Here is a 25,301-nt window from a genome sequence, read left to right as displayed (position 1 = left end):
GCAAGAACTTCAGAGTTGGAATAATTAGACTCGGAGAGTTACAACCTAATCGTGTTTTAATGCCCAGATGTGGATTAACTAGGTAGGCCGAGGCTGGAGGAGGTGGTCACGGGGGGCATGCCTTTGAGATTTTCGTTGTGCCTGATAAGGGGAGTTCACTTTTATTGCCATGCCCTCTGCCATGATGCCTTGCCTCACTTTGGGCCTGAGCTATGGAGTCCACCATCTATGGACTGAACCTCTGAAACCGTGAGCCCAAATCAACTTTTCCTCCTCTAATTATTCTTGTCAGGACTTTGGTCACAGGAACCAAGAACCATGTCACATAAACCTCTTAGCCCTGGGAGGGAGGGAGGGACTCTTAATGTCATTGCTCCACGGATGAGGATCAGCGGTTCAATATCGAGCTGGAAAGTGGCCCTTCCCAGATTTAGAATGAGGACGTCTTTTGACCCTGAGCTTTTAACTGATAGGATATTTTGCTCTCCCCAGGAAATAAATACTTACACACGGGCTGGGGATGCCATTTCATTCTACAGTGTTTTCAGTGTCAGAGTCTACAAAATGAAATGTGGGCGCCCACTGAGTGCTGGTACTGCCAAAGGAGGAAGTAAGCCTGGCATTATCCAAGGGAAGAGCCGTCCAGTACGAGGACCTTCTCGGAATTTCATCAGCTCTCATTGAGCATGTGTAGTCTGAGCATGCCTTTGGGCCAGGCATCGTGCCAGCAAGGGGGACACAGCAGTGAACAAGACGTGGCCACTGCTCTAAGGAGTGCCCAGTCTATCGTGGAGAGAGGAGGGTGAGGGAGGTTGCTTGGTTGTGTGAACTTGAGGTTCATTCCCACGGTGTTGCCATCGTACTCTCACCGTTTTCCATTGGTTTTAATTCTATCCTGATGGAAAGTTTGCAATGATTAAACTTCCGGAGAACAAGAGAGTTGGGACTTTGAGGAGCGCTGGGGATTCTGTCCCCAATTCTCTCCTGTGTCTACACTTGTGCCCGGGAGGATCATCTGCTGCCCTGTGAAAGCTGTCAGAACAAAATGGAGTCACTGTGTCACCAACCCTAACGACATCATCCACAGAAAGCCAGGAGGTCATGAAGAAAGGGCTCTTACCCATGACTGCCTGATGGCCACCTCAACCTTACCCAAGAAGAACTTCCACAAGGACATCTGCCCAGCAGCTGTCTGTCCAGCCTCCAAGGATTGTCATTCCCAAATATCTGATGTAATCATCCTCATTTTTGTCTTTAAAATCTTTCCCGCGTCTCAACCTTCGTGAACATGCCCTCGGTCTGCCCTGGCATGTGTAGCCCACGGCCTTGCTCTGCTGCTCCCAAGTAGCTATCATTACTCCCGAGGCACTCCCTCTCCGAGGTTGTTTTAGATTGGCACACCTCGCACCAAAGGCATCGGGTCATTTTTCTGTGCCCCAAATTCAAATTCTGATTCAAAGTAGCTCTCAAGAAGGAAGGTGTGTGGAAATCTTGTTTCTTTTATAAAAAGAACAACAACAACAAAATTAATGCAAAGAAAAAAAATTTCTTAAAAAAACTCCAAACCCAACAGCAAACGTGGCAGTTCACTCCAGGATTTCAGTGGGGCAAATCCTGTACCTGACTCCGGGTCGGGTGGCAGTGAGTCTTGGAATCAGAAGGCAACAAGCGGCGGCTCTGCTCCTGAGCTTGGGAGCTCACCCTCTCCGCAGCCTCAGTTTCCATCTCTGAGATGACGTAGCCCCTCACCATGGTAGAGAGAAGCAAATTGCAGCCAGCAGTGGCTGCCCCACTGTGAGGTTTGTCCCCAGCTCCTGGGCGGATGCCCCAGAGGCCTCTCTGCTTTGGGAATGCTCATTACTGAGCGGTTGGTTCTCTTTCCCCCCAGAGAAGCACTAATGCCGAGCAGGAGGGGAAACGGATGAGCAGACCTTCTGCAGCAGGCAGTAGCTGATGGGCTGCTTAAGGCCTGTGAAGTCCCGTAAGCTCTTGTGATGCCTCGAAGCTCTGCATGATCCCCAAGAGACTGGCAGGATTTATTCCCTTCCTGCAGGTGAACAGACCCAGGGCCGTGACACTACCTGGCTTGGCCCCTCTGTTGTGAAGTGGAGACAGGTGCTGGGTGCATCCGACTTCAATATGGTGCTGTCCTGACCAGGCTGCGCTGCCTCTGGCTCGGGACTTCCTAAAACTACTTCTGAGCATCTTTCAAGAGCACTTCTTCCTCTGATTTCTTTTAAACGCATCCTGGTGAGAAGCCAGGAGAGTCACATTCTTTTCTGGCAAACTCCCTATGGTCAGTCACTGCCCAGTCTGGAGATGCGGGTGGACAGGGCTCCAGAGGCCCATTAGAGGCCCCAGACCATTGTTCTTCTGAGCATGCCCGGCGCCTGCCATCTGCCTCCCCATGGACTGTCCCCTGTGCGAGAGGCTGTCAGCTCATCCCATTGATGGTAAACCCCCGGGCGCCTCCTCAGGTGCTTACCTGGCGCCCAGCCTGACTTCCATGCTCGCCTCAATCTGGGGTGCCCTGTGTCTGGGGGGAGCTGAACCCATCGTCCCACCCTCAGGGCACTGGGAACACTCTGCAGAAACCACTTCTTGATCTCAAAGTTCTCTCTGAAGTCTCCCCGGTGGCAGGCGGCATTCTAAGAGGACCTCCAAGAGTCCAGGCCCTGGTGACTCACTCTGTATAATCCCCTCTCCTGGTGGGTGGGTGGCACCTGGGAATGTGATGTGATGTCACACGGGTGGTCACTAACACACTCCTCAAAGATACTGAACACACAGCGAGGGGTGTTATGATTGCATGTCATGTCGTCCCCAAGTAGAACACAATCATTAAGAACATGACCTCTGGGGCCAACTTGCCTGGGTTAAAATCCCAGCCCCACTACTTACTGTGTGACCTCTGGCGAACTACTTAGCCTCTCTGTGCCTCAATATCCTCTTTGTAGAATGGGTCTAGTGATCATGAACTGACCATAGATCACTACTCTAACTCACTATGGGACTTACTACATGTAAGCCACTTAGAACAACCACCAAGGTTCCACAGCACTCTCCAAGCGTTTCCTAACATTAATCATCAAATCAAACAAAAACTGACTCTGCTTACAAACGCAGAAGATGAGAGTCTCATCCTGCAGACGTGGACACTGGGCTTCAGAGGCACAGAGCTTTGTGCCAAGCCAGGAGGACGGTTCTAAATCCACAGGCCAAACTGAATTCTGAAGGGGACTCTTGGAGACACTCTGTGCGTGTGTGACTATCTCACGATCCATTCCAACTTCATCTGTAACTAAAATGCAAGGACTTAAAACAAAGAATAAATAATCAGAAGGAAGACCCATAGAGGAGGGGAAGGGGAGCAGGGGAGGGCTTGAAGAGGAGGTCCTGAGGATTGAAATAGAGAAGACTGAGCTACCTGCACTTATGACTGCGTCAAAATGAGCCCCACTGTGATGAATGGCTATAATGCACTCAAAAAATGTCCAATTCTAAGCCACCCCTGGGAAAGTCGGCCCAGGTCAGGGTCAAGGAGCATGAGGCTTCATCACACGGGACGGGCCACTTAAATCCTCAATGTAAATAAATAAATAAATCTCTCCTCTTACACTAGTGTCCCCCAAAGCCTCGTGTGTTGAAGACTTGGTCCCCAGGGCAGTGATGTTCAGAGGCGGGGCTTGTGAGAACTAATTGCATCATGGTGGCTCTGACCTCATTAAGGAGATAAGGCCCAACTGGAGGAAGTAGATCACTAAGGCTTGCCCTTGGGGACTGTATCTTGTCCCTGCCACCCTATCCCCGTTTCTCGGCACCATGAAGTAAGCACAGCATTCGGCCTCACCTCAGGCCTAAAGCAATAGCACTGGCTGATCATGGACAGAGGCCTCTGAAACCATGAACCAAAATAAAGGTTTCCTTTCCTCAGGTATTTTGTCATCGCAATGCAAAGCTGACTAATACATTTCCTCTTAATTATTTCCCATTTGCTGACACCTTCACTGTGTTCATTAGCGGTAAATCCCCAACTATTGGCTTCAGTTCCGAGTTGAGATCCCCTCCTCTAGTGCCATGGTCTTGAATAAAGTCTTCCTTATGATTTTACCAAGTGTCAGAACAGTGTTTTCCTCATTAGGTGTCATTTGTGTTGGATGCGTTCTCTGATCGGAGGTGACCCTCCTTTTTTCAGCTCCCATTTCATCCTAAGTTCACTGTCCCTTTATCACTCAGGTGTTACTATTCATGCACCCGTCCATGCTCTCCCAGCACTGGGTCCATGGTGGTAGAGACCATGTTTTATTCATTTAGGAATTATTACCAGCTGGAACAGTTGCGGAATCCCAGTGACTATTAAAAAATAATCATCATCAATCACTTGCTTAAATGGGGGATTTCCTCGGTATCTAGTGGTGAATGCTAGCTGTGGTGTCAGGGTTCCATAGATATTTGGAAGAAGGCTGATTATTAAACACAGGGACCATACTTTGAGCTCCATAGACCACAGCCTCTGCACCAGGGGGGTTTGTCAGAAACGCAGAATCCCAGGCTGCACCGATTGAATGAGATCCTCCCAACTGATTCTTATGCATATGCAATTTGAAAAGGACCAAAGAAACATCCAACTTCCCCATGAGTAGGCTTATTCTGACTAATAAGGTCCTTTCTAAAACAAAGATTCTATGAACTTGTGTTGAATCTGAACGCCTGGAAAACGGAGAACTGGAGCCACTAAGGACAAAGGTTAATTAATTTTCAGGCTTCTTACCTAAGCTCTCTGACCTTCTGTATCCTTATCTTTACAATGGAGACAATACCTGCCTCATTCTTTCTATGGCAGAGCAGACAGACAACGCCTATTGTTCAGCTCATGTTTGTTCCTCTCCTAGGCCTGCACTGATCTCTGCCTGTGTTAACCAGCAGAGCTCCTGTTGTCATGGAGCAGCGGTGTGGAAGGGCTGAGTCTCCAAGGGAGGGACCAGATGGTCTGGCTTAGTCTAGGATGGGTGAGGGAGGAGACCAGCAGACAGACTCCCGTCTGATTTTTCCTATGATCATTGTCTCCATTTTCCACACTCAGGTCACCCTTATCCGCCAAAGCTGCACACGATGGATGGCGTTGGAGTAAGTAAAACAACCTGATTTGTGGCTTCACGGATTACCCAGGTTCACTCAGTCTCTGTTTTCACATCTATTAAAATAATAATCGCTCCACTCCTGGGATTCCTGTGAGGGACAGAAGCCACAAATCAAGCACACGGGCCTGTAACAGGTGCTCTCCAGATGCAGGCAGCTCTGCGCGGTATCAAAGCGCCTGGAGCAGATCTGTGGTTGCAGAACAGGATTAAGGACGAGCCCTCCCTCAATTTCTTCCTGCTGGAGTAGACATGGGTCAGGTTCAGATAACTCACAGCTGATGAAACACTCAGGCTCAGAATTGGCTTTTGCGGACTTCAAGATACACCAGGCAGGGGGACACATCCCTGATGTAGGCAGGCCCGCCGGCATTGTGGGATTCCAGAGTGCTGGCTTAGCTTGGCATGGCCCTCGTGGACCACGGCGAAAACAGAGACAGAGCTTTTTGTCTTGAGGCCAGATTGACAAGCCAGTGACCGCAAAGAGGTCTCTTTGGTCTCCTACTGCAGGGCTGTTGGAATGAGGGGAGGCAGGCAATTTTTCTCTCCTAGGTAAAAGATATTTGTGATCTGCTAACGGCCTAAATATTAAATGTTGATCTCAATAGTCGTGAGAAATAAGTCAAGTCATTCCCTTCTACCTACATATTAAATTGTCTCTGGGGAAAGATGGGAGATTCAAAGCCCTGATGTTCATACACCAGGCCCCGTGAGTGAAGTCGGAGAGGTCAGGAAATCTCCCAAAGCTGCTTTATCTCTTTTTCCTTGCAGATCTGAGAAATGGGCAAAAAGACAAAGCTATGAAGGTCCACATCTATATCCACACAAAGTAATACCCATCCTTACACAAAGAGCATTTCAATTAATGAATAGAACTGAAAAACCACTATAAAATCTTTAAGTGGGTAGAAGAGGATCCCTTCCATTGTCTGCTGATACGGTGAATTAGAGAGGTGCCTGGGCAGTGAGCTTTGTCTCAGGGCCCCAACGGAGTATCAGGCTGTCTGGGCAATGCTCGAACATCCAGGCGAACCTTCTGAACTTCTTAACCCCGTCCGCCATAGTACTCTGTCACATAGCATAACTCAAGGAGTTTAGAGACACTGAAAATTTTATGCATTGCCCTGTGTACATAACATTATTTTTTTCATTCAAAACAATGAACTAATAAAACAACTGGACTTCCCCCTTCAAAAATACCTTTGCATGAAACATGACACAAGTAATTGTTCCTGATCAGAGACTAGAGACAACTAAAGGTGGTAGGTGATGTTGGATGGGATCCTGGCATTGGAGTGTGTGGCTGGGTTGGGTGGTGCTGCCAGCAAGACACTCTCAGGACAGTTGGCAAAGTTGGTGGACTGAGCATGAGATGACAGTACTGTATCAATGTTAAAGTTCCTGAATTCAACGGTTCTGTTGTGGGTGTATAAGAGAAAGCCGCGGCTTTAATAAATATGTGCCAAAGCCTGTAGACTTAAACGTGTCAAGCATCTATGATTCACTCTCAAGTGTTTCAGGGAAAATAATTTATACACAAAGAGCCATGAGACACATGTGGCAAAGTGTTAGCGATTGATCAGTCTAAATGGAAGATGTACAAATGCCATCTGTATTGTTCTTGCAATTCTTGTATAAGTTTGAAAATGCACAGAAGAGTTATAGAAATAGATAAATGAAAATAAAACTAAACTAACATTTATGTGGATGTAATAAAGCGAAAACTGCCTTAGTATTATGTTTGTTTTGCTACCATCTAGTCAGTTGTGCAACACGTGAAAAGTACGCTCTACCTAGTTCATCCTTGTATTCTTAGTGTCACTGTGTAGATGCTCAATAAACAACTTGTAGAATTTAGTGAGCAACGATAAAGAATGCAATGAAATTACTGATCTCCATGCAGCCCTTATTTTCATTCTTTGTCATCACAATAGATGGAGTCTTATCCAGGAAACGGGTGAAGAGTTGGCTCTGAGTGAGCCCTGCCAATCATGTTATGACAACACCCCAGTCTTGCTGGTCAGATGGCTTGGTACTACACCTTGAGAGACACTGTCCCACAGCTGACTGACAAATTCTTTCATCCCAGAAATCACTGTCTCTCAAGATTATTTGAATATGCCAGAAAAAAGCAATGACCAAATCCATTATCTGTTCAAAATCAGACACCCAACCTTTTTTATGGGGTCCCCAATGCCTACTCTCAGATGTTACCAGCTGTTCCTTGAAATTTCGGGCCACTTTCTCAGAACAATGTTTTGTTAAATGAAAGAAAATGAAGACTGTAGTAGGCCCAACTTCTGATTCTTGGAGTTTGAAATGAGGGTTGGGGTAATTGGTAAATAAATGACATTTCACAACTTTTAATGGCATTAAGCTGAAAACTAACCTGTAGTTGTTTTCTAAAGAGGATAATGTGCATGCTCCATGAAGGTAGGACTGTCTAAGCCCAGTAGCTGAGCTCATTGCAGTATCATATGGGAAGGTAGGAGCATAAAGTAGTGGAGAGACATGAGATTTGAAGCCATTCAGAATTGGGTTAGAATCCCAACACTGCCAAGAATAATCTGTGTGGCCTTGGGCAAGTCACATAATTTCTCTGATAGCCAGCTCTACTAGATAAATAAGAGGGAAAATCAAACCTTTCTTATAACATGGCCATGAGGATCCCACAGTGGTACCACCATACAAGTCTTGGCTGAATAAATGAGATCCTACTACCTGTACCAAGAGTGCACACAGGCTGTGTGTGTCTGAGACGGGATTTTAATCACGTTCCTTCCACTGGCACAGAGCTCCCTAAGGGCACGGTGACCACAAATGAGGCCTCAACTCAAAGGCAGTAGATCTTTGAAAGGAACTGTGTTAAGGTTGGGATTGTCCTTCCACGGTGCACTGGGATGAAGCCTAGAAACCCAGCCCTCTGTCTCCTCGGGTTCAGACACTCTCGTCTGCCCGTTTCCTATCTGCATCCTTCTCCCTGGGGAGGGAGGAGCATTGCGGGTTATGTGGCTTTGGCTTTCGAACAAGTAGGGATGGGTTTCGATTCTCGGCATCTGGTGGCTACGTGAGTTTGGGAAGGTCAGTTTCACAGAGCACACTCAAGTTTCCTCCTCGATAAACAATCAGATCCACTTTGCATCTGCTCCCAGGGCCCGATGAGCTAAGGATACAAGATCGTGCACGTAATGGTTGATTCTGGACAGTGACCATGATAAGGGTTAAAGAGGGAGCCCTGTTCTTCCTCTCAGCAGAAAGCCAAGACAGGATTGGGATCCTGTTTGTTTTCCCCCAGGGAACTGATACCAAGGAACAGCATCCTCTGCCCAAATGGTGGCTGTCCCCACACATGAGCTGGAGCTGGCAGAGTGGCTGCTCCCACTGTAGGTTCTGGGAATTCGTGTGGTTGGCTCCGCAGACCTCTGGAGGCCTTCCCGAGGCTGGTGGCCTCCACGTGAACCTACACACCAGCAACGTCTGAACTCCAGTCCCTGGGATTGGTTTATAGCATCAGGCACCTGTCTTTCTTTGTGAGAAATGAGATTTTCTCCAGTTGGCGGGGAGTGTCATTTTCTGCTTCTAGTACATTCCGTGTGAACGAGGCTTCCTCATCTCCCCATTTATACCCATCATCTCAAAGTAATTAGCACCTTCTTTCGTTCTTAGAAGTGACCCAGTTTGGAGGACAAATTTTATGGTCACTAGCTATGCCCATAAAAATGCAAGCGAAAGCAAGGTGGCCGGGCGTGATTCAAGTGCCAGGACAAATTAAAAAAAAAAAAAAGCTTTAGGGAATTAAAAATTGATTTTTAACACCGAGGAACTGGCATGACCAGCTGATTTTCAACTTGGCTCAAGTAGCTGGTAATGATTAATTCAAAGTATATCTGCTCACTTGGGCCTCTCTAGGGAAGGAAGAGGTGTGTGTGTGTGTGCGCATCTGTGTGTGTGTGTGTGTGTGCGTGTACAGGAGAAGGCAGGAGGCAGTGGGTGCTGCTTATAAATATTTCTCCAGCAGCTCTTGGTGGGGGAGACCACAAAGAAGTGAAGTGGAGAGAGAAGCACAGTCACCCTCTTGCCTTCAGGGGCTGGCCCCAGCCCATCACCAAAGAACTTGGCCTTGAATGTGTTTTGAACGCTTTGGGTGCTGACTTTTCACAGTGCGCATGGATGACTTCTGTAATAGTGAATGCTGTTTCTCGCTCTCTGTTTCTACACACAGATGTAGATTTACCCACAACTGTGTGAGAACTAGTCCTAGCTGAAGTTTTCCCATTTCTGCTCAAAGGCTCAGGTTCACCTCCACCTGAGCAGGTAACGCAGGCCACTGCAAAATCAGGGATGTGTGACTGGCAGGACCAGGGGACCCATGATGTCCGTTTCTCTACTGATTCCCACGATTTGCACATGGGGTGCCATAAAACCCCAGACTTCAGTGGTGAGAACAGAAGCTAAATGGAGAGTTTGGAAATGGCTTGAGGGTTAGAGGGTAAAGTGAGACCTAACCTCAGGCAAGGAGAGAAAAGAAAGTTCAAGCTGCCTTTGGAGCTCACCCTGTGGGGGTGTCTCTGCAGCTCCCTACAGGAGCGAGGGGAGGGAGCGGAGAAACAGTCAGTACTTTCCTTTATTGAGTGCTGCTTTCCCTGGTCACATGGCAAGGCCATACCAACAGCCCGGCGCAGGGCAGGGCGTCCACTCGTGTGTTCTCGTCAGTGTAAACACAACATTAATACTGAAGAGTAAAGAAAACGGGTAAAAAGTCCAGTGTCTCCTGGTCTGTGGAGCGGTGAAGGTGCCTGCCCCCTGGACAGGTCCCCAGGGGAGACTCAGGTGGCCACCTCTTCCCCTCCACAGGGAAGTGGGCAAGAACAGAGGACCCCAGCTCCATCCTTTCCCTGGACGCCTCCCCCAGGGTCACACGAGTGGTCACATCGGGCACCCGGGAATGCCCCGAGTTCTTCTGAAGGCCTGAGAGGGTTGTCCCTTCAGTGTGCATGGAAACGTCTCCTTCAAAGCCCTTTCCTCGTGACCCGGCCGCTGCCCATGGGAAACGTGACTGCACGCCAGGAGCTGTGTCTCTGCAGTCCCCGTCGCAGCCCTGGGTCCTGGAGAGGGGGCCTTGGGTGAGGAGCGCCAGCTGCCCACGTCTGGATAGTTGCTGGAGATTCCTGTCCTCCTCATCGGGCCACTGCTGACAGGGGACGCTGGTTGAGGCAGCTGACTTTCCTTTTAGGGCCTGAGAGGACCAGATTTTCTAGTTTGGATTCCCGGACCAAAAAGAAACTTAATCCCCCAAACTAAAGCAAATCAAAAGAAAACAAGAGGGACTTTGAGGATAAAGAATTGACCAGCCCAACTCCAGGTCCCTCCGGATCCGGTGTCCCCACGGGGTTCTTCCCAATGGCTAGTTCCCATCCTTGGTTAGCCCTCCCCTTGGGTGCCGAACTACGCTGCAGGGTGAGGAAGGTCTCCTCTGAGGACGAGATGGCGTGCTCTTACTTCCCGGGATGAGCAAACCCCAGCACTGTGACTCCCCACCTCCAGCTACCAGGGGACCCATGACTATTAAAAAGCCATAAGAATATCTGGAAGCCCTGTCTTGGTTTGTGGCTTTGTGGTAAGATGATAACCCCTTCCTCGCTCTCCCCTCTAGGTCCCTTCTTGAGGAGACTTGTGTGGCCAGGCCTGGGAATTCTACGCCCTGGGAATGCCAAACTCTCTGCAGCTGGCTGCGTCCCCGTCAAGATCTCTTCAGCGAGAGCAGCCCGGCAGGGCCAAAGGGACAAAGAAAAACGAAACCCCAAATGCTCAATTTTGACTTTGAAGGCTGGGCCCCAAACAGCCAGTCGCTCGTCCCCTGTGGCATGTCTCTCCCTAGCGGTGGCCTCTCGGTGCTAGCTGTTGTTCTCGGCCGTGAGATATTTCAGGGCGGCAAAGCCATAGCGGCGGGACATGTCCTGCTGAAACTCTTCCTTCAGGGTTTTGAGACAGATGCGGTATTGCTTGTTGGAACGGAACTTGGTGATGTCGAAGCTGGGGGCGTGGGGCATGTGGATCATGTAGGCGTTGGGCAGCACGATGAACTCATATTCCTGGAGAGAAAGAGAAGGGCAGAGGGTGACGCCGAGTTCATCAACCACCTGGGGGACAGCAGGCGGCACGGGGACAGCCTGACCCCCGCAGGTACTTGACCGATCTGAGCCTTGGGCTGCTCAAAATCAAGGTGGAAGTAATAACATCTGCCTGGATGCACCACTGTAGGGACAGCACTGAGCTGGCCCCCAGGCCCCTCAAAGGCCCCGACAGACGTGAGCGCACACCCACGTGGTGGCTCTAGGATGAGGCAGCATGGGACGGTCTCTTGTCCCAACGACTGACACCCACAGATAAGTTCAAAACAGGGGACAAAAAAAAAAAAAAAAAAAGAAGAAAATAAAAACAAACATTACACAAGACTGAAGCTTTTCAAGGACAAAGCTGTCCCCGACTCCTCCTTCCTACGAGCCCTGTCGTTACAGAGTGTCCTCGACCTGGCAGAACCCAGATAAAAACTCAGTCCAAAAATAAAAGGCCTGCCTCCGAAGAGCCAATATTGGTGACACAAATTTAGGACACGTAACTCCCAGGGAACGCAGCACGCCCTCCTTCTGCCTCTTACTCCTGATCCTGGTCCTCTGTTTCCCCAGCTCAGAGCAGAGGAGGATAAACCCAGAGAGGTCAACTGGGGACAGGGGACAGCGCCCGTCCCAGGTGGAACACGGAGGCAGCAACACTGACAGCCGAGCAAGGAAGGGTTGGGAGAAACTGCGAAGAGAAAACGCGAGAACTCGCCCAGCCCGGCTGTGTCTGGGGCACAGGGATGGAGCGCCCCGAGAGGACTGGTAGCCCCCTGGGCGCAGCTCTGTAACCTGTGAGGTGTGCCCCCATTAAGTCACCGAAAGGGTAAACTCGTGTCTGATGTGTTCCCGGCAAAGAAAGGAGAATGCTTAACACTGTTCTGCTAAGCTGCAGAAACAAAGTACCGCAAGATGAGCTTTCTTTGAACCGGTTCACCTCACGACCTGGCTGGACACTAGACCACCATTCTTTCTAGCAGCAGTTGAGGCTCACGCCACGTTGCAGCCTGCGGGCAGCTCTGGGCTCCCACCAGGTGCTATGAAAACAGCTTTCTGTCGTGCAATATGGACGCTGTTCTAGCACCTTCTTCTGACATCAGCGGTTCTCAGGCCCAGTGGTTCTCAGTCACCTGGGACTGCTCTTAAACACAGTGGAACCATTGAGAAGTCCCCGTGGTGACGCTCATGGAGGGCCAACACGGAGCATCCAATCTGTACTTTTTCCAGATCTGGGATGGTCTTGCTAAGAAATAGTTACCCTGTGCTTGAGCTGGAGGTGCCTGGGAACTGCACAGAGAGAAAAGACGGCGGCTGGGGCTTATTTTGCTTAGCATGATATTCTCCAGCTCCATCCATTTACCAGCGAATACCATGATTTCATTCTTCTTTAAAACCGAGTAATATTCCATTGAATATATACCACATTTTCTTTATCCATTCATCTATCGAAGGACACCTAGGTTGGTTACATAGTTCAGCTACTGTCAATTGAGCTGCTATATACGCTGATGTGGCTGCCACTAGAAAAGTTTTAAAAAATATTTTAAAAAAGACTAAATGCTGCCTAAAAATCACCACTCTTTTAGTTAAAGGTGAGCCGTGCCTGTGGTGAGCTTAGTGCCAAGTACATGGAACCCTTAGGATGCTCTGTGTCCCTTCTGCGACTCAGAGGCTGAGTGCTGAGCAGTATCAGGAACCTGACTCTCGTACAAGGGTGGAAGAAAGCAATGGCTTGAGAACCACAGCCTGAGGATCAGCACTGCCAGGTTCCCACTCTGGGTCCTGAACACATCTTGCTCCCTCTTCAGACCCTGTGTTCTGTCCCCAGGTCACCCTTCAGCTGTGAGATCCAAGCCTCTGTCCCCAGCCCCAGACGCTGTTCTCACCTGCGCATCCAGTTCCATGATGTGAGCCACCTTGTTCCAGCCGAAGCCCACAAACCTCCGGTCATACTCGGGGCAGTCCTGACGCACCACCACGTACGGCTCAAAGTCAGCCTCCCACTCAACCCGGTAAGGCGTGGTGGCGGTCCGCCACTTGGCGAAGTTTGTGGGTGCGTGGCCTTTTGTCCAGACGTGGTACCTGGGCACACAGAGGAAAGCCCTGAGTGAAGGGAAGGAAGAGGCCTTTCCAGAGCTGGCTGATTTGAGGGAAGAAGAGATACTAACAGGTGGGCTGCTGCGTCCCTGCAGAACCATGCTCACATCCTGACCCAGGGCCTGGAAAGGTGACCTACTTGGAAATAGGTTCTCTGCAGATATAGTCAAGTCAGGATGAGGTCAAGTTAGGGCCCACCCTAATCCAATGGCTAGTGTCCTTATAAGAAGAGGAAAATCTGGACTCAGACACACTCTGGAACACACTCTGGAACTCTACTATGGGAAGATGGAGGTAGAGATTAGACTGAGGGACCTGTCTGCAGATGAAGGGGTGTCAAGGACTGCCCACAACCACCGGAAGGAAGCAGAGAGAAGCAAGGAAGGGGTCTTCCCTAGAGCCTTTGGGAAAAGCATGAACCTGTAGATACTTTGACTTTGGTCTTTTGGCTTCCAGAATTGTGAGAAAACAAATTTCTGTTATGTGAAGCTACCTAGTTTTAAGGATTTTGTCATAGCAGCCCCGGGAGACTGATACCATTGGTTGTCCACATCCTTCACTAATGAGATGTTCCCTGTGAAAAGGTTAGTGAGATCCTGGGAGCTCTGTCATTTCTGTGGAACCAACTACAGGTTGATCTCGTTGACAACTGCAATTATCCCTACTGGTGACTCTCTGGGGCATAACCTTGGGGCATAACCTATGAGTAGGACACCACTCCTGTGATCATGTTATATTAGACAGCAAAAGGGAGTTTTGTAGACATAGTTAAGGTTGTTAACTGAATGGCCCTGGATTAATTAAACAGGAGGTTGTGGAGGTGGACTGACTGGATCACATGAACCTTCAGGTCTTGATGTAGAAGGAGGAGCCCTGCTGAGAGCAGAGGGTTCTATGGGGCCCCAGGACAGAGGACTAGATTCCAGGAGCTGAGGGGGTGACGGGCCAGCAGCTGGCAGAAGCACAGGGACCTCAGCCTGCAATCACAAGAGAAGGAATTGCACCAGCAGCCCCGGAGCTGGGAAGGGAAGCATGTGGGCTGGAGAACTGTGGCTTTGCCAACTCTCTGGGTCTGGACCAGACTCCATAGACAGTGAGGCCATAAATCTGTACTGTTTTAAGCTGCTATGTTTGTAGTGCTTTGTTCTACAGCATAGAAAATGAGTATCACCATATAACAATGGCAAGAAGCTAGTATTTATTAACCTTATGTACTAGAACTTTTTTAAAAAACATGCACATAGCGTGTGTGTGTGTGTGTGTGTGTGGTGTGTGTGTTTTTATTTTTGTTTTGTACCAGGAATCGAACCCAGGGGTGCTTAACCACTGAGACACATCCCTAGTACCCCCCCTTCCTTTTTTTCATTTTTAAAATTGAGACAGGTTCTTGATAAGTGCTTAAAGCCTCTCTAAGTTGCTGAGGCTGGCCTTGAACTTGTGATCCTCCTCTACAGCTCTGAGCCACTGGGATTACAGGCATGTATCGCTGTACCTGGCCCATACAGATTTTTAATTCTTACAACTTACCCAACGTCAGGTTATAAATCGTACAGTGGTGGAGCTGGGATTCAAGCTCAGGACTCGCACTCTGACCCACTTTTGGAAAACCATCCTTGTATGTCACCATTCCCTACGCTCTCTGGACAATGGAACAAGCACTCAGTGGTTGCACTCAAATTGAATAATGGAGTGAACAAGCGAGGAACCTAAAACTTGTGGGGTACACAAGACGGGGTGTGGAGTGGGATAGGAACACTCCACACATAGCTCTGGCGCTTGCAGGGGAGACGGAATGGCGGGTGGGAACCCGACAGAGGAGCTGCAGGAGAAAGGAACAGGAAGTGCGGGCTCTCGTATCCTTAGGGAAGGCTCTGTACAGGCTGAGGGTGGCAGGGCGGGCTCTAATGACAGAACGCGACTGCTCCCTTCATTTGCTCGTTCCTCACTGGCACTGTACTGTCGTCCAACCCTCAGTGTGGCCGAATGAGCACTGACCAACAGGTGGGTTTTCATTAAGATGTGCTGCGGGATGAGACAGGCAGGCTGGGGAAGGCAGGACCTTGACCCCCAGCCCGATCACTGCAGCGATGTCCACCAAAACCAGTCACTTAACTGGGAAAAGGCTGAGTAACGCTACTTTAGTGGAGTGTGAAAAAGAATATTGTGGCAGCTGTCAATCACAAGCCTCAGCCAAAAACTAGGCCCCCAAATAGCTGATTTTCTATTTGTTATTTTGTTGAACAGGTACTCTTGACACTTAGTGCCTTGGACAGAATCTGTCCAGCATGGGTGATGACCAGGAGCCTGTATTAGGTTCCAAACACAGCACAGTCGAGTCTTTGGGCCAAGGTTCAAATCCCACCTCTACCACTCAGGAGCTGAGGATCTTGCATAACAAAATACTTTAACTAGGCTTTGGTTTCTTCTTGTATCAGCTGGGGTAAACAACACCTATCTTGTTGAATTGCCAAGAAGTTTAAATGAGATGATGGGAAGAACTTGGCAGAGAGCTGGCCAGAGACATTCAAAATATACTAGCTCCCTAAAGGCAGTTTAACAAAATGGTTTAGAATGCTGGTCGTGGGTGTGCATTCTGTCATTCAGCAGGTGTCCACAGGATAACTCCCCTGCACCTTTGTTGCCTCGTCTTGGTAAACAAGGAAATCATAATCCCTGGTGATTAAGTGAATTAATTCACATAAAGTACAAAGGGCAGTGTCTGATGCGTGGTGATTCCTTGAAAACTGAGAACATTCTCATTATTTCTCCTCGTTCGCCTCCTGAATAGGATGTCAGTCCACAGTGGTCTTGCTGTCTGTGTTATCAGTGTACTGATGAACGTTTTGTTTGTTCTCCATCTTTCGAATCTAAATTCTGGGCTTATTACAATACACAAAAGAGAGAGAAGGGAAGGGCAGGGATGGGTCAGTTCCCTTCGTCTGGCTGAGCAGAGAGAAGCTGCTCAGTCTGGAACGCTGACCGCGTGCTGAAAGGCTGGGCCGCACAGGATGCAGGGACGTTACAGTTAACCTGCCATTAAAGCAAGCCACAGCTTGAAAACTGCCCCCAGGAACCTGCTGTCAGTCCAACAGACACTGGACTTCAGGGCATTGCTGAGACGGAGACCAGCCACATCAAGTAGCCTCCAGAACAGGGCTCAGATGGCTGTTTCCTGGCTGTACCTCACAGGACGCTGTTGAGGTTCTGAAGCTCAGGTTCACGTCAGAGACACCGGGAAGGTCAGTTCCAGTTCCAGGGTTTCTGATTCTGGACTTCTGGCTGGAGCTCGAGACTCTGCATTACTAACAAGGACCTAGGCGATGAGATGCTACTTTCCCAGGATCCTTGCTCTGAGAGCCACACCCCAAGAGGACGTGGGGGGGGGGGGTGTCCAGGTGTGGCCAGGAGTTGCTTTCAGCTGCTCAGAGGCTTAAGTGTTTGTTACTTGGAAAGCAGGTGACAAAAGCAATCTCTCGGAGGGAAGGTCTGTAATTTAGCACTTGGCATGGTGGCTTGCAAGCTGTTAGCAGGAGCAGTAATCACGGACACAGCAGGCCGGACCCCAGCTCTCACGCCCACGGACATGGCTGGGAAATGATTTCTCAAATCACCTGGGGTTGGAGATGGAAGGAAGAACATCTTGGAAACTTGCCAGGTGTTCAGCAACTGCAGGGGACTCAGATGAAGGCTTGGTCTCGAATTTCCAGGAGTAGGTTTTTACTCTGCAGCTTCAAACGTGGCTTCGTGTGAGCAGTCAGGATTCAGCAGCCCGGTGCTGGGTCAGTGAAGAGCACAGGTTCAGTGTCCCTCAGGCCGGGCTGAATCCTGGCTCTGACATTTCCTGGCTGCTTTTCAGTGGGCAAATTATTTGACCTCTCAGAACCTCAGGGTCTATTTGTTTCTTTCCGGTGTCCACCTTGGGTTTGTTCTGAGGATTAAATGGGCTGATCACAGAGCCCGGTTCATGCAAAGCACTCAACAAATGGCAGTTGGTATTATCTCTGGAAAGCAGTGGTTTGGGGGGAATTAGCTCTTCTGGGTTGTTTTCCAGAATTCTGGATGGAGGACAAAGGATGGGGGTGCAGTCCTGGTACCTCCAGGGCCTCTCCATGCTCCATAAAACGTACAAAACTGGTAATTTCTAAACTGCTGAATGGAAATCCTACTTGATGGAGTTATTTTCACAAAATAGTTGGAGGAAAGCTTTAGAAACTTCTAGAAGCTGTATGAGATGAAAACCTAAGTTGCTATGACTACAGTCTTTGCAGGACAATTCAGACTGCCTAGAGCTGTATGCTTTTGAACTCCAAGGAAGTGCTGACCATTCCTACATTGTTTCGAGGATTCACTTTAACAGAAAGCAGGCTGAAGCACAGCTCTCCTCTGACTGCTCAATCAAGAGACCCAGCAGGACTCCTACTCCCCTGTCCCCCACTGTCACACATCATGCTGCCCGGGCCTGTGCTCCGGAGCCAGAGCCCATTTGCACCTGTGCAGTTGCCGAGTCTCCTGGGGCCTTCTGGATGTGAAGCAGGGTAGCTCCCTGCCAGGTCCCTGCAGGACGTAGGTCCTAGGAAATGAGGGTTTTGTTTGCAGCTGTCACTTGGGCAGCAGGAAAGTCAGCTCCTGAAGGGGGTCTGTGCAACTCTGGTGTCACCTCGGTGACTTTAAGTTGAAGTAACTACTGCTCATCGCAGTCCCAAAGGGCTTAGAAAACAGACCACTCACACCAAAAAGAAAAAGGGAACACCCAGGCTGCTCACAGAATGAAACTGTTTACCCAGGGAGGGAATGCCCCAAGGAGAATTCAGGTCAGGAGATGGAGAAGGGGTCTGAGATCAGTTTAGAAAAACATGAAAAGAAGCATGGCCGGCCTTCTGACCTAAACATGCCCGTCCACATAGACACACACCTGTCATCATGGACAATGCAAACTATGTGCATTGGCCAGGGTAGGGGGTTGCAAGGACACTGGCTTTATTTTTGCCTTCCAATGGACCCATGCATATTACCCCCACCAACTTCTGGGTCAACAGCCTTGGTGTCTGGGTTTCCCAGGAGAGAAGTCCTTTAGGCACCCCAGAGGACAGCAGTGAGGGCCACTTACCTGAATGTGAAGAGGGTCCCCATGTCCAGCATTGATAGCAACTCTGCTTTCGACTTGGGGAAAGACAGCCGGTAGCGCAGTGTCTCAAATGCGGGGACAATCATCGCTTTCTTGGTATTGGCGAGGTCAAGCTGGATGACAGACTTCCTGGAAAGAGGGGGTGGGCAGAGAAAGAGCGGGTGTCTGTGATTCCAGGCCAAAGTCCTTCCCTTGGGAGAGTTGGTAGTGAATGGCCCAGAGAGGCTGAGCAGCTTCCAAGATGCTGCACAACACAAAAGGAAGGCCTGGGACAGCCTCCTGCACACTTGCGGGGTGCTCCTTCCAGAGTCAGGAGCAGCAGAAGGGCTCACAAGACTTTCTACCCCTCCTCCCACTGGCCACCCAAGAGCAGGTGGCCACAAAGGTGGGGAGAGGTTCACCAGCCTGGGACTTCTCAACCCTTTGAACAGTCTGGACCCTGAGTCTTGAAAGGAGCCAGACTTGTGCCCCAGACCCCAACTGTCCCTAAACAGCCAGCACCCAGCCAGGCATGTCAGAGCTCTGGTCCGCCATGTGCCGGAGGAGAGTTCTGCAATCTCTCATTAGCTCCTGCCTCCACACCCAGCCTTCGGCTCTGCTCCCTGGAGACGCTCCTGACCTCTGGATTTGTCTGCTCTTCTCCAGCTCTGCGGCCATCCTTGGAAAGGGAACCGAAGCTCAGGGAGGGCCACCCGGCATGATGCTTTGAGTGAGCACAGACTGGATTTGAATCCTGGTAATGCCACTCAATGAGTCTGGCCATCCTGGCCAAGTCATTTAGCTTTTCCCTACCTTGGGTTCCTCCAGAATGGTGGCAATATGTCTGCCTCCTGGAGGTCCTGTGAGCCAGGTGATGACACTGCTTGGCACACCTGGTGCAGGGCAGGCATGGAGACTGTCATTACTCCCTACCTTGATCTTTAGGATCTCTGTTGGCTACGAATGTGGTACGTCATTCCACTTTCCTGCTCAGACCACTGACTTCTGAGTCTCAATGCCTCATCACTGAGTTACTCACCAGAAGAGAGCAAGCAGCCTCCGTTGGGGAAATAATAAGTACTCGAAGACATTTTGAAAAATACTGGAAGAAGCACCCTCCCTCCCCATAGCCTATAAGAGCTTATTGTGTGTTACTGAGGTCACATCACTGAACAAAACTTTGAGCCTTTGTATGAGCAGGGACTAAGGCTGATCTGCAAGACTAGTCCTACTATCAGTAATTACGCTGCCCCGGTTCAGTTGGCACAGAACAGAAACACAGGCCAAGAAGGACATTGGCCAGGCTTGGTGTCAAGGAGCCATGAGGGGGAATGTGGACCAGGTCAGAATGTCTTCTGAAGCCACTCTGGGTTAAGGTTCTTACCAGCTCCCTTTGGAGAAGAGGTAGCTGGAGAGATGAACTGGAGGCTCATCTGGAACCCTTGGAATGTCATTTCTAGTTCATTTTTTATTCTTATGCTGAAGTCAACCCTACACCAGGTGATGTAGAGTCCTCGTGTTACTATTTCAGAGGAGATCTGTAAGGATGGCAGTGAGAGAGAATGGGGGTGAGCTATACTTAGCCAGTGTGAGGGCCAGAGGTGTGAGTCAGCCTGTCCTGGCCTGCTTTGTCTGTCTGAACAATGATGTCAGTTTTCAAACACTCACGATTCCCTCCTCCACGACGGGGCATCTAGGGTCAAGGCAGCATCTCTTTTATATCCAACTTATACTACATATGGCAGAGCTGGGGCCCTTTACCTGTTCCCTAGGAAATGTGGTCCTTATCTACTGAGTCCAGGTGGTAAGGATGGGACACGAGTCAAAAAAATTATATTCTTGGGTCAAGATGGCAAAGTCCCTGGGACCTCAGGGCATGGAAGAAAGTGTCCCTATATTGGTGGATGGTTGCTACTCATTTAGTAAATACTGAGCACCTACTATGTGCTTGGTCCTTAGAGATACAGGGTAACAAACAGCTGTCCTCAGCTGGGGTGGTGTTTGCATCTTGTCTAAATGACTTAATATGTTAAAAGCCTGAGGATAAGTATCTCTAAATTGGGGCACAAGATTGCATCTGCAGCTGGTGATTTTAAGATATGATGCAACGGAAATTGAGTTGGAGACTGAGAGGGCTGAATTATAAAGGGGTTCATTAGGGAAAAATATATGCACACATGCACACCATAGGTACAGAGATCTCTAAATACCAGGTCTTCTACCCATGTAAGCCTCAAATAAGTATTATTACAATCACAGTTATTCCAGCAGCCATTTTTGGGAGTGTCCTGATTAAAAAAAGTAATTGCCCCTTTTATTGTGGCCAGTACACTTAGGAACAACTCACAGAGCTCTGCCTGGATCCCTGCACCCCTGGCCAGGGCAGGCTGTTTAGGGGTAGACACATGACACAAGCTGAATGAGTCTAGTTCTCACCCTTGGAAATATACACAGAAATAGAAACTGGGAAACTTTACAACTGACTTGTGCTCTGTCAGACAGGGCACTGCAGGCTTTGGAACTTCTGCTGCAGAGGCCTAGAGCTGCCCTGGTTAATTTCATGCTTCTGTATTGTTTTTCCAAATCCTACTTTGATTCCATAAGATGTACCACCCAATTTTTTTGTTTCTTTTCCTTTAACTTCTTTTTATTTTAATTAAACTACCTTGCATTGGTTTCTGTTCCTTGCAATGAAACAACCCTAATCGATATTCTGCAATATCCAGAGTAAATAGACCTGGAGAGCAGCAGGCCTTACAGATGGAGCCCTCGCTGGCCTTATTTCCCTCTGCACGGACAGCATTAGATTCTGGAGGACTTTCTGCAAATTCCCTTTAATCTCCCTGAAATGCAAACTGCCACAAAGATGGATTTGTCACTAGATAGGTCCATTTCAGGCTCCATTCAAGGAGGTTTCGATATTGATGCCCTGAAAGTATCTCATTATGAGGCTGTCTCAGCAATAGAGTGGCTGCAGGGCCTGGACTCGGAGCACATCTGTTTATTGAGGAGGTAACGACAGCTGGGGTCCCTCTGCAGCATGCACGGTTGGAACATCCTGCCTCGGCTGGGACCTGCTGGCCTGGGGTGAACAATCTGCTGCCAGCATTAGTCTGCAGGGACTGTGAATTTTCTGGAAGCCAGGGGGTGCTATGGTGTGCAAGAAGGCGGGCTTGGGAGCCAAGAGACCTGAGTTTCAGGTCCAGTCCTGATAAGCTGAGTGACACTTCTATCTTCTATTGCTGAATCTAAATTCTTCACACTGAAGCTTTTGGAAGGCAGTCTTGTGGAGTGGTAATCAGAAAATCCTGGAAGCCAGGTTTGACTCTATCAGAGATGGCCTCCTGGGCAAGTCACTGTAACCAATCTGAGTCCCAGAGTTTGTGCACGTGTACAGCATGTTGATGAGAAATAGCAGAGTGTATGTGGCAGTGCCTGGGGCCAAGCCCAGCCCAAACAGAGCACAGAACTCACAACTGCTGCTTACGATGGTTCGTTTTATATGTCCACTGGACTAGGGTATTGTGTCTGGTGTTAGCCAAACATTAGCCTAGTTGTCACAGGGAAGATACAAAGATCATCTACAACTACTTTAAGGAAAGATTACCCTTGATAAGGCCATCAGTTAGCTAAAGGGATAAGACAAATACTGAGCTTTCATGGAAAAAAGTATAATGTTATATCATCTGCACACACATGCATGAAACAACGAAGCCCACCATTATTCATAATTATAATGCATTGATTAAAATATGGAAAAATATAAAATAAATACAGAATTAAAATACAGAGAGACAGACAGAGAAAAGGAACTCAGCCTCAGGAGTTTAACACAGAAATTCTTCCTGCATTTCTTGCCTGCTGATCTGCTCTATGGATTCCAGACCTGCCAACACTCACAAGTATGTGAGCCAATACCTTAGACCCGCTGTATCTTTTCAATCCATCCATCCATCCATCCATCCATCCATCCATCCATCCATCCATCCATCCATCCATATCTCTAGATCTCTCTGTGTCTCTATCTCTCCCATTGGTTCTATTTCTCTGGAGGACCCTGGCTGGTACACTGCCTTGATTCTTGTTCAAGATCTTTGCCAAATGTGGAGAGAGAAGGGGAAGAGCAGTCAAGAGGAAAAGAATCTCTATGGATTAATAATTTTTAACTCTTGATAAATATATGCAAATTTCTTCATCCCAAAATATAAACCACTTTACACTAATAGTTGTAACATCAGAGTGTCTGCCTTAAGGAATTCTTGCTAATATTTAAAAAAAGATCCCTGCAAAATTATTCATAAACCTATGGCCACGTTTTGGGCTGAGGAACTCAGGCTCATCTACCCGAGCACCGGGGGACCCTGCTGAGAAGATGGGGAACACCCACAGTAAGTGTCTGGGAGCCCAACTGCCCCTCTTTCTTCTGACCTTGGGCACACTGAACAGCCTTCTAGTCACAGGTTCCTCACCCACAAGTGAAGATGGGGACGCTAGCTCTGGCCTGCAGGGTGCTAGAGCCTCATGCGGTGCCTGACTTAGATTAGCAATGTGTCCTTTTCCCCTTTTGTAGCTCAGTGGGCTGGCGGGCTCAGGGCCAGAGAGTGGGCTCAGGGAGAGAGAATGGGCGAGGGCAGGGGACAGTCAGAAAGGTAACATACTCCTTGCCACAGGACCGTTTTTGGCTTGCTGGTTGCTCATCTATGAAAACAGAGGATTGGACCTTCATCTCCCGCCAGCCCTCTGAATCTTTCTTCATGTCCAAAACAGCCCAGGTTTTTCGACACAGTAAATTCACCTCTTCCAGTGCCGGGTGGCTGCCTGGCAGGGAAACCGTGTGCTGGGGAGAGCTCATCTGCCGAGCCCTGAAGCTCCTCCTTGGTGTCTCACATTCCCTTGGCCCCTTTCTCCCAAGTCACTCAGTGTGCCAGGGGTTTCCGCCCCTCTCCCGCAGAGCTGATGGGCAGGGGTGAGTGAGTCCAGAGGCTTCCTAAGCCCAGTGAGTGAGTGGAGGCTGTGAGGTCGCAGGCTCCCGCGGGGCTCAGTGTAAGCCCGGGAAACGGCAGGGAAGGGCGGACTGCCCGCTGGACGGGCCTCCTCAGCGCTCAGGTACAGACCCCAGACAGACCCTGGCAGTTGGCCTCACACGCTCTCCTCCCGAGGCCTGTCTTTTTAACTTCGTCCTTTCCTGCAGGCAGGTGTCTTTAACCAGGTCCCTGGCATGAAGAGGCCACGAGGACGTCTCAGAGGAGACAGGGAACAGCCACAGTGCGCTTCCTAGGACCTCGCCTGTCAGGGTTTGGATGTGAGGTGTCCCCCAGGAGCTCACGTGCAGGACAGTGCAAGACGGTTCAGAGGAGAAGTGCCTGGGTTGTGAGAGCCTTAACCCAATCAGTGGTTCCCGCCATGGGACTGGCTGAGTGCTAACTGGAGGCGGGCAGGTGAGCTGGAGAGGGGGCAGGGGCGTGCCTGTGGGGTGTACATTTGTATCTGGCAAGTGGAGACCTCTCTCTGCTTCCTGATCACCCTGATGTGAGCTGCGTCCCTCCAGCACACTCTCCTGTCATGATGTCCTGCCTCACCTCGAGTCCCGAGGATGGGGCCTGCTGTCCAGGGACTGAGACCTCTGAAACCGCGAGCCCTCAAACAAACCTTTCCTCCTCTACAGTTGCTCTGGCCGGGTCGATGAGTCACAGCAGCAATGACCCTGACTAAAACATCGCCTCTCTGGGTCACAGTGGGAAAGGAGACGGTGGGCCCTGGAGCGGGATGGGCACCCTGGCTACCAACGTGCCCTCTTGGTTCTGCGGTCTCTGGTTCTGGGAGACGGGGGTGGTGATCGCAGTGTTAGCCCTTGAGGGCGACTGTGGGGAGCTGGATTCTTAGTGGAAAGGGCCTTAACAGAGCCTGCCACATAATAACACACACCAGGCTTGGTTATGATTGCTTCCCCTCCTCTCACACGGCGGCCCAGGGTTACAATGGTGACACCAATCCTGGCCTTGCCTGCTGCCTAAGAGGTCCCGCCAAGAGCTGATTCGGCCACTTTGTTCTTGTTCAGTTACTGCTCTTTCCACAATGCCCAGGGCTGTCTGTGTACCTGTTCCTGCCCTCAGGGAGCGTACCTCCTAGTGTGTGGGGGGAGACACATAGGGAGCCAGCACAGTGGGTGAGCTATGCAGTACTTTGGAAAGTGACATTGTGTATGTGTGGGGGGGAGAACGGAGCTGAGGAAGGGGCTTAGGAATGCCTGAGGTGGGGAGTGGCGACGAGCAGTCAGGGCTGGCCTCACGAAGGAGAGACGTGAGCTTCTACACGGAGCAGGTGGGGGGCAGGTGACGTGTTGTCTGGGGTCACAGTTTTCCAGGTGCAGCAGACCTCACTGTGAAGGTGGTGTGTGCTCAAGGGACAGCACGGAGGCTACAGTGACAAGCTCAGAATGAGGAGTAGGGAGGGTACTAGACATGGGGGCAGAGAGGAAGGAGGGGAGCACTGCAGGCATTTCCCCAAAGGTGGGCAGAACATCCCTTCCCCCAAAGATGCCCAAGGTCTAACCCCAGAAATCTGCCTCCTGCCTCCTGGAGACCACGCACACTCCATGGCTCATGGCCACTCACACATCAAGAGGGAAAAGAAAAGATGTGTATCCATGAGGCATCAGCAGCAGTGAGGTGCTGCCGAGAGGTCAAGTACAACGAGAGGTGGCGACTGACGTTGACTTGGGCAGTGCGAAGTCACGGGTGGCTTTGCCTTTGATTAGTGGCACCCGGAGGAGCACCAGGAGCACCCGTCAAGACCTGGAAAGGGTGGGTGTGATGGCGATGCTGTCTAGACTGGCATTCCTCTAGC

At 49.8% G+C, this 25,301-nt stretch overlaps 1 protein-coding gene across 8 annotated transcripts in view; it reads right to left on the bottom strand.

The window, feature by feature from the left end:
• Nucleotides 1-9,744: 9,744 nt before the first annotated feature.
• The window catches only part of Large1 (LARGE xylosyl- and glucuronyltransferase 1), a 507,191-nt gene continuing 491,634 nt past the window's right edge, over nt 9,745-25,301 (bottom strand). For all 8 annotated transcript variants that reach the window (XM_078052856.1, XM_078052857.1, XM_078052859.1 and 5 more), the window contains 3 exons: nt 18,459-18,605; nt 13,141-13,336; nt 9,745-11,230 (listed from right to left, as the gene is read on the bottom strand). In XM_078052856.1, the coding sequence (XP_077908982.1) occupies nt 11,033-11,230; nt 13,141-13,336; nt 18,459-18,605 (541 nt within the window). In that variant the 3' untranslated portion in view covers nt 9,745-11,032. The remainder of the gene's footprint in view (nt 11,231-13,140; nt 13,337-18,458; nt 18,606-25,301) is intronic.

This window comes from Ictidomys tridecemlineatus, chromosome 6 (assembly GCF_052094955.1).
Source record: "Ictidomys tridecemlineatus isolate mIctTri1 chromosome 6, mIctTri1.hap1, whole genome shotgun sequence".
Classification (NCBI taxonomy): domain Eukaryota; kingdom Metazoa; phylum Chordata; class Mammalia; order Rodentia; family Sciuridae; genus Ictidomys; species Ictidomys tridecemlineatus.
Note: the sequence above shows the minus strand (reverse complement) of the source record. Positions and strands in the feature narration are given on the sequence as shown.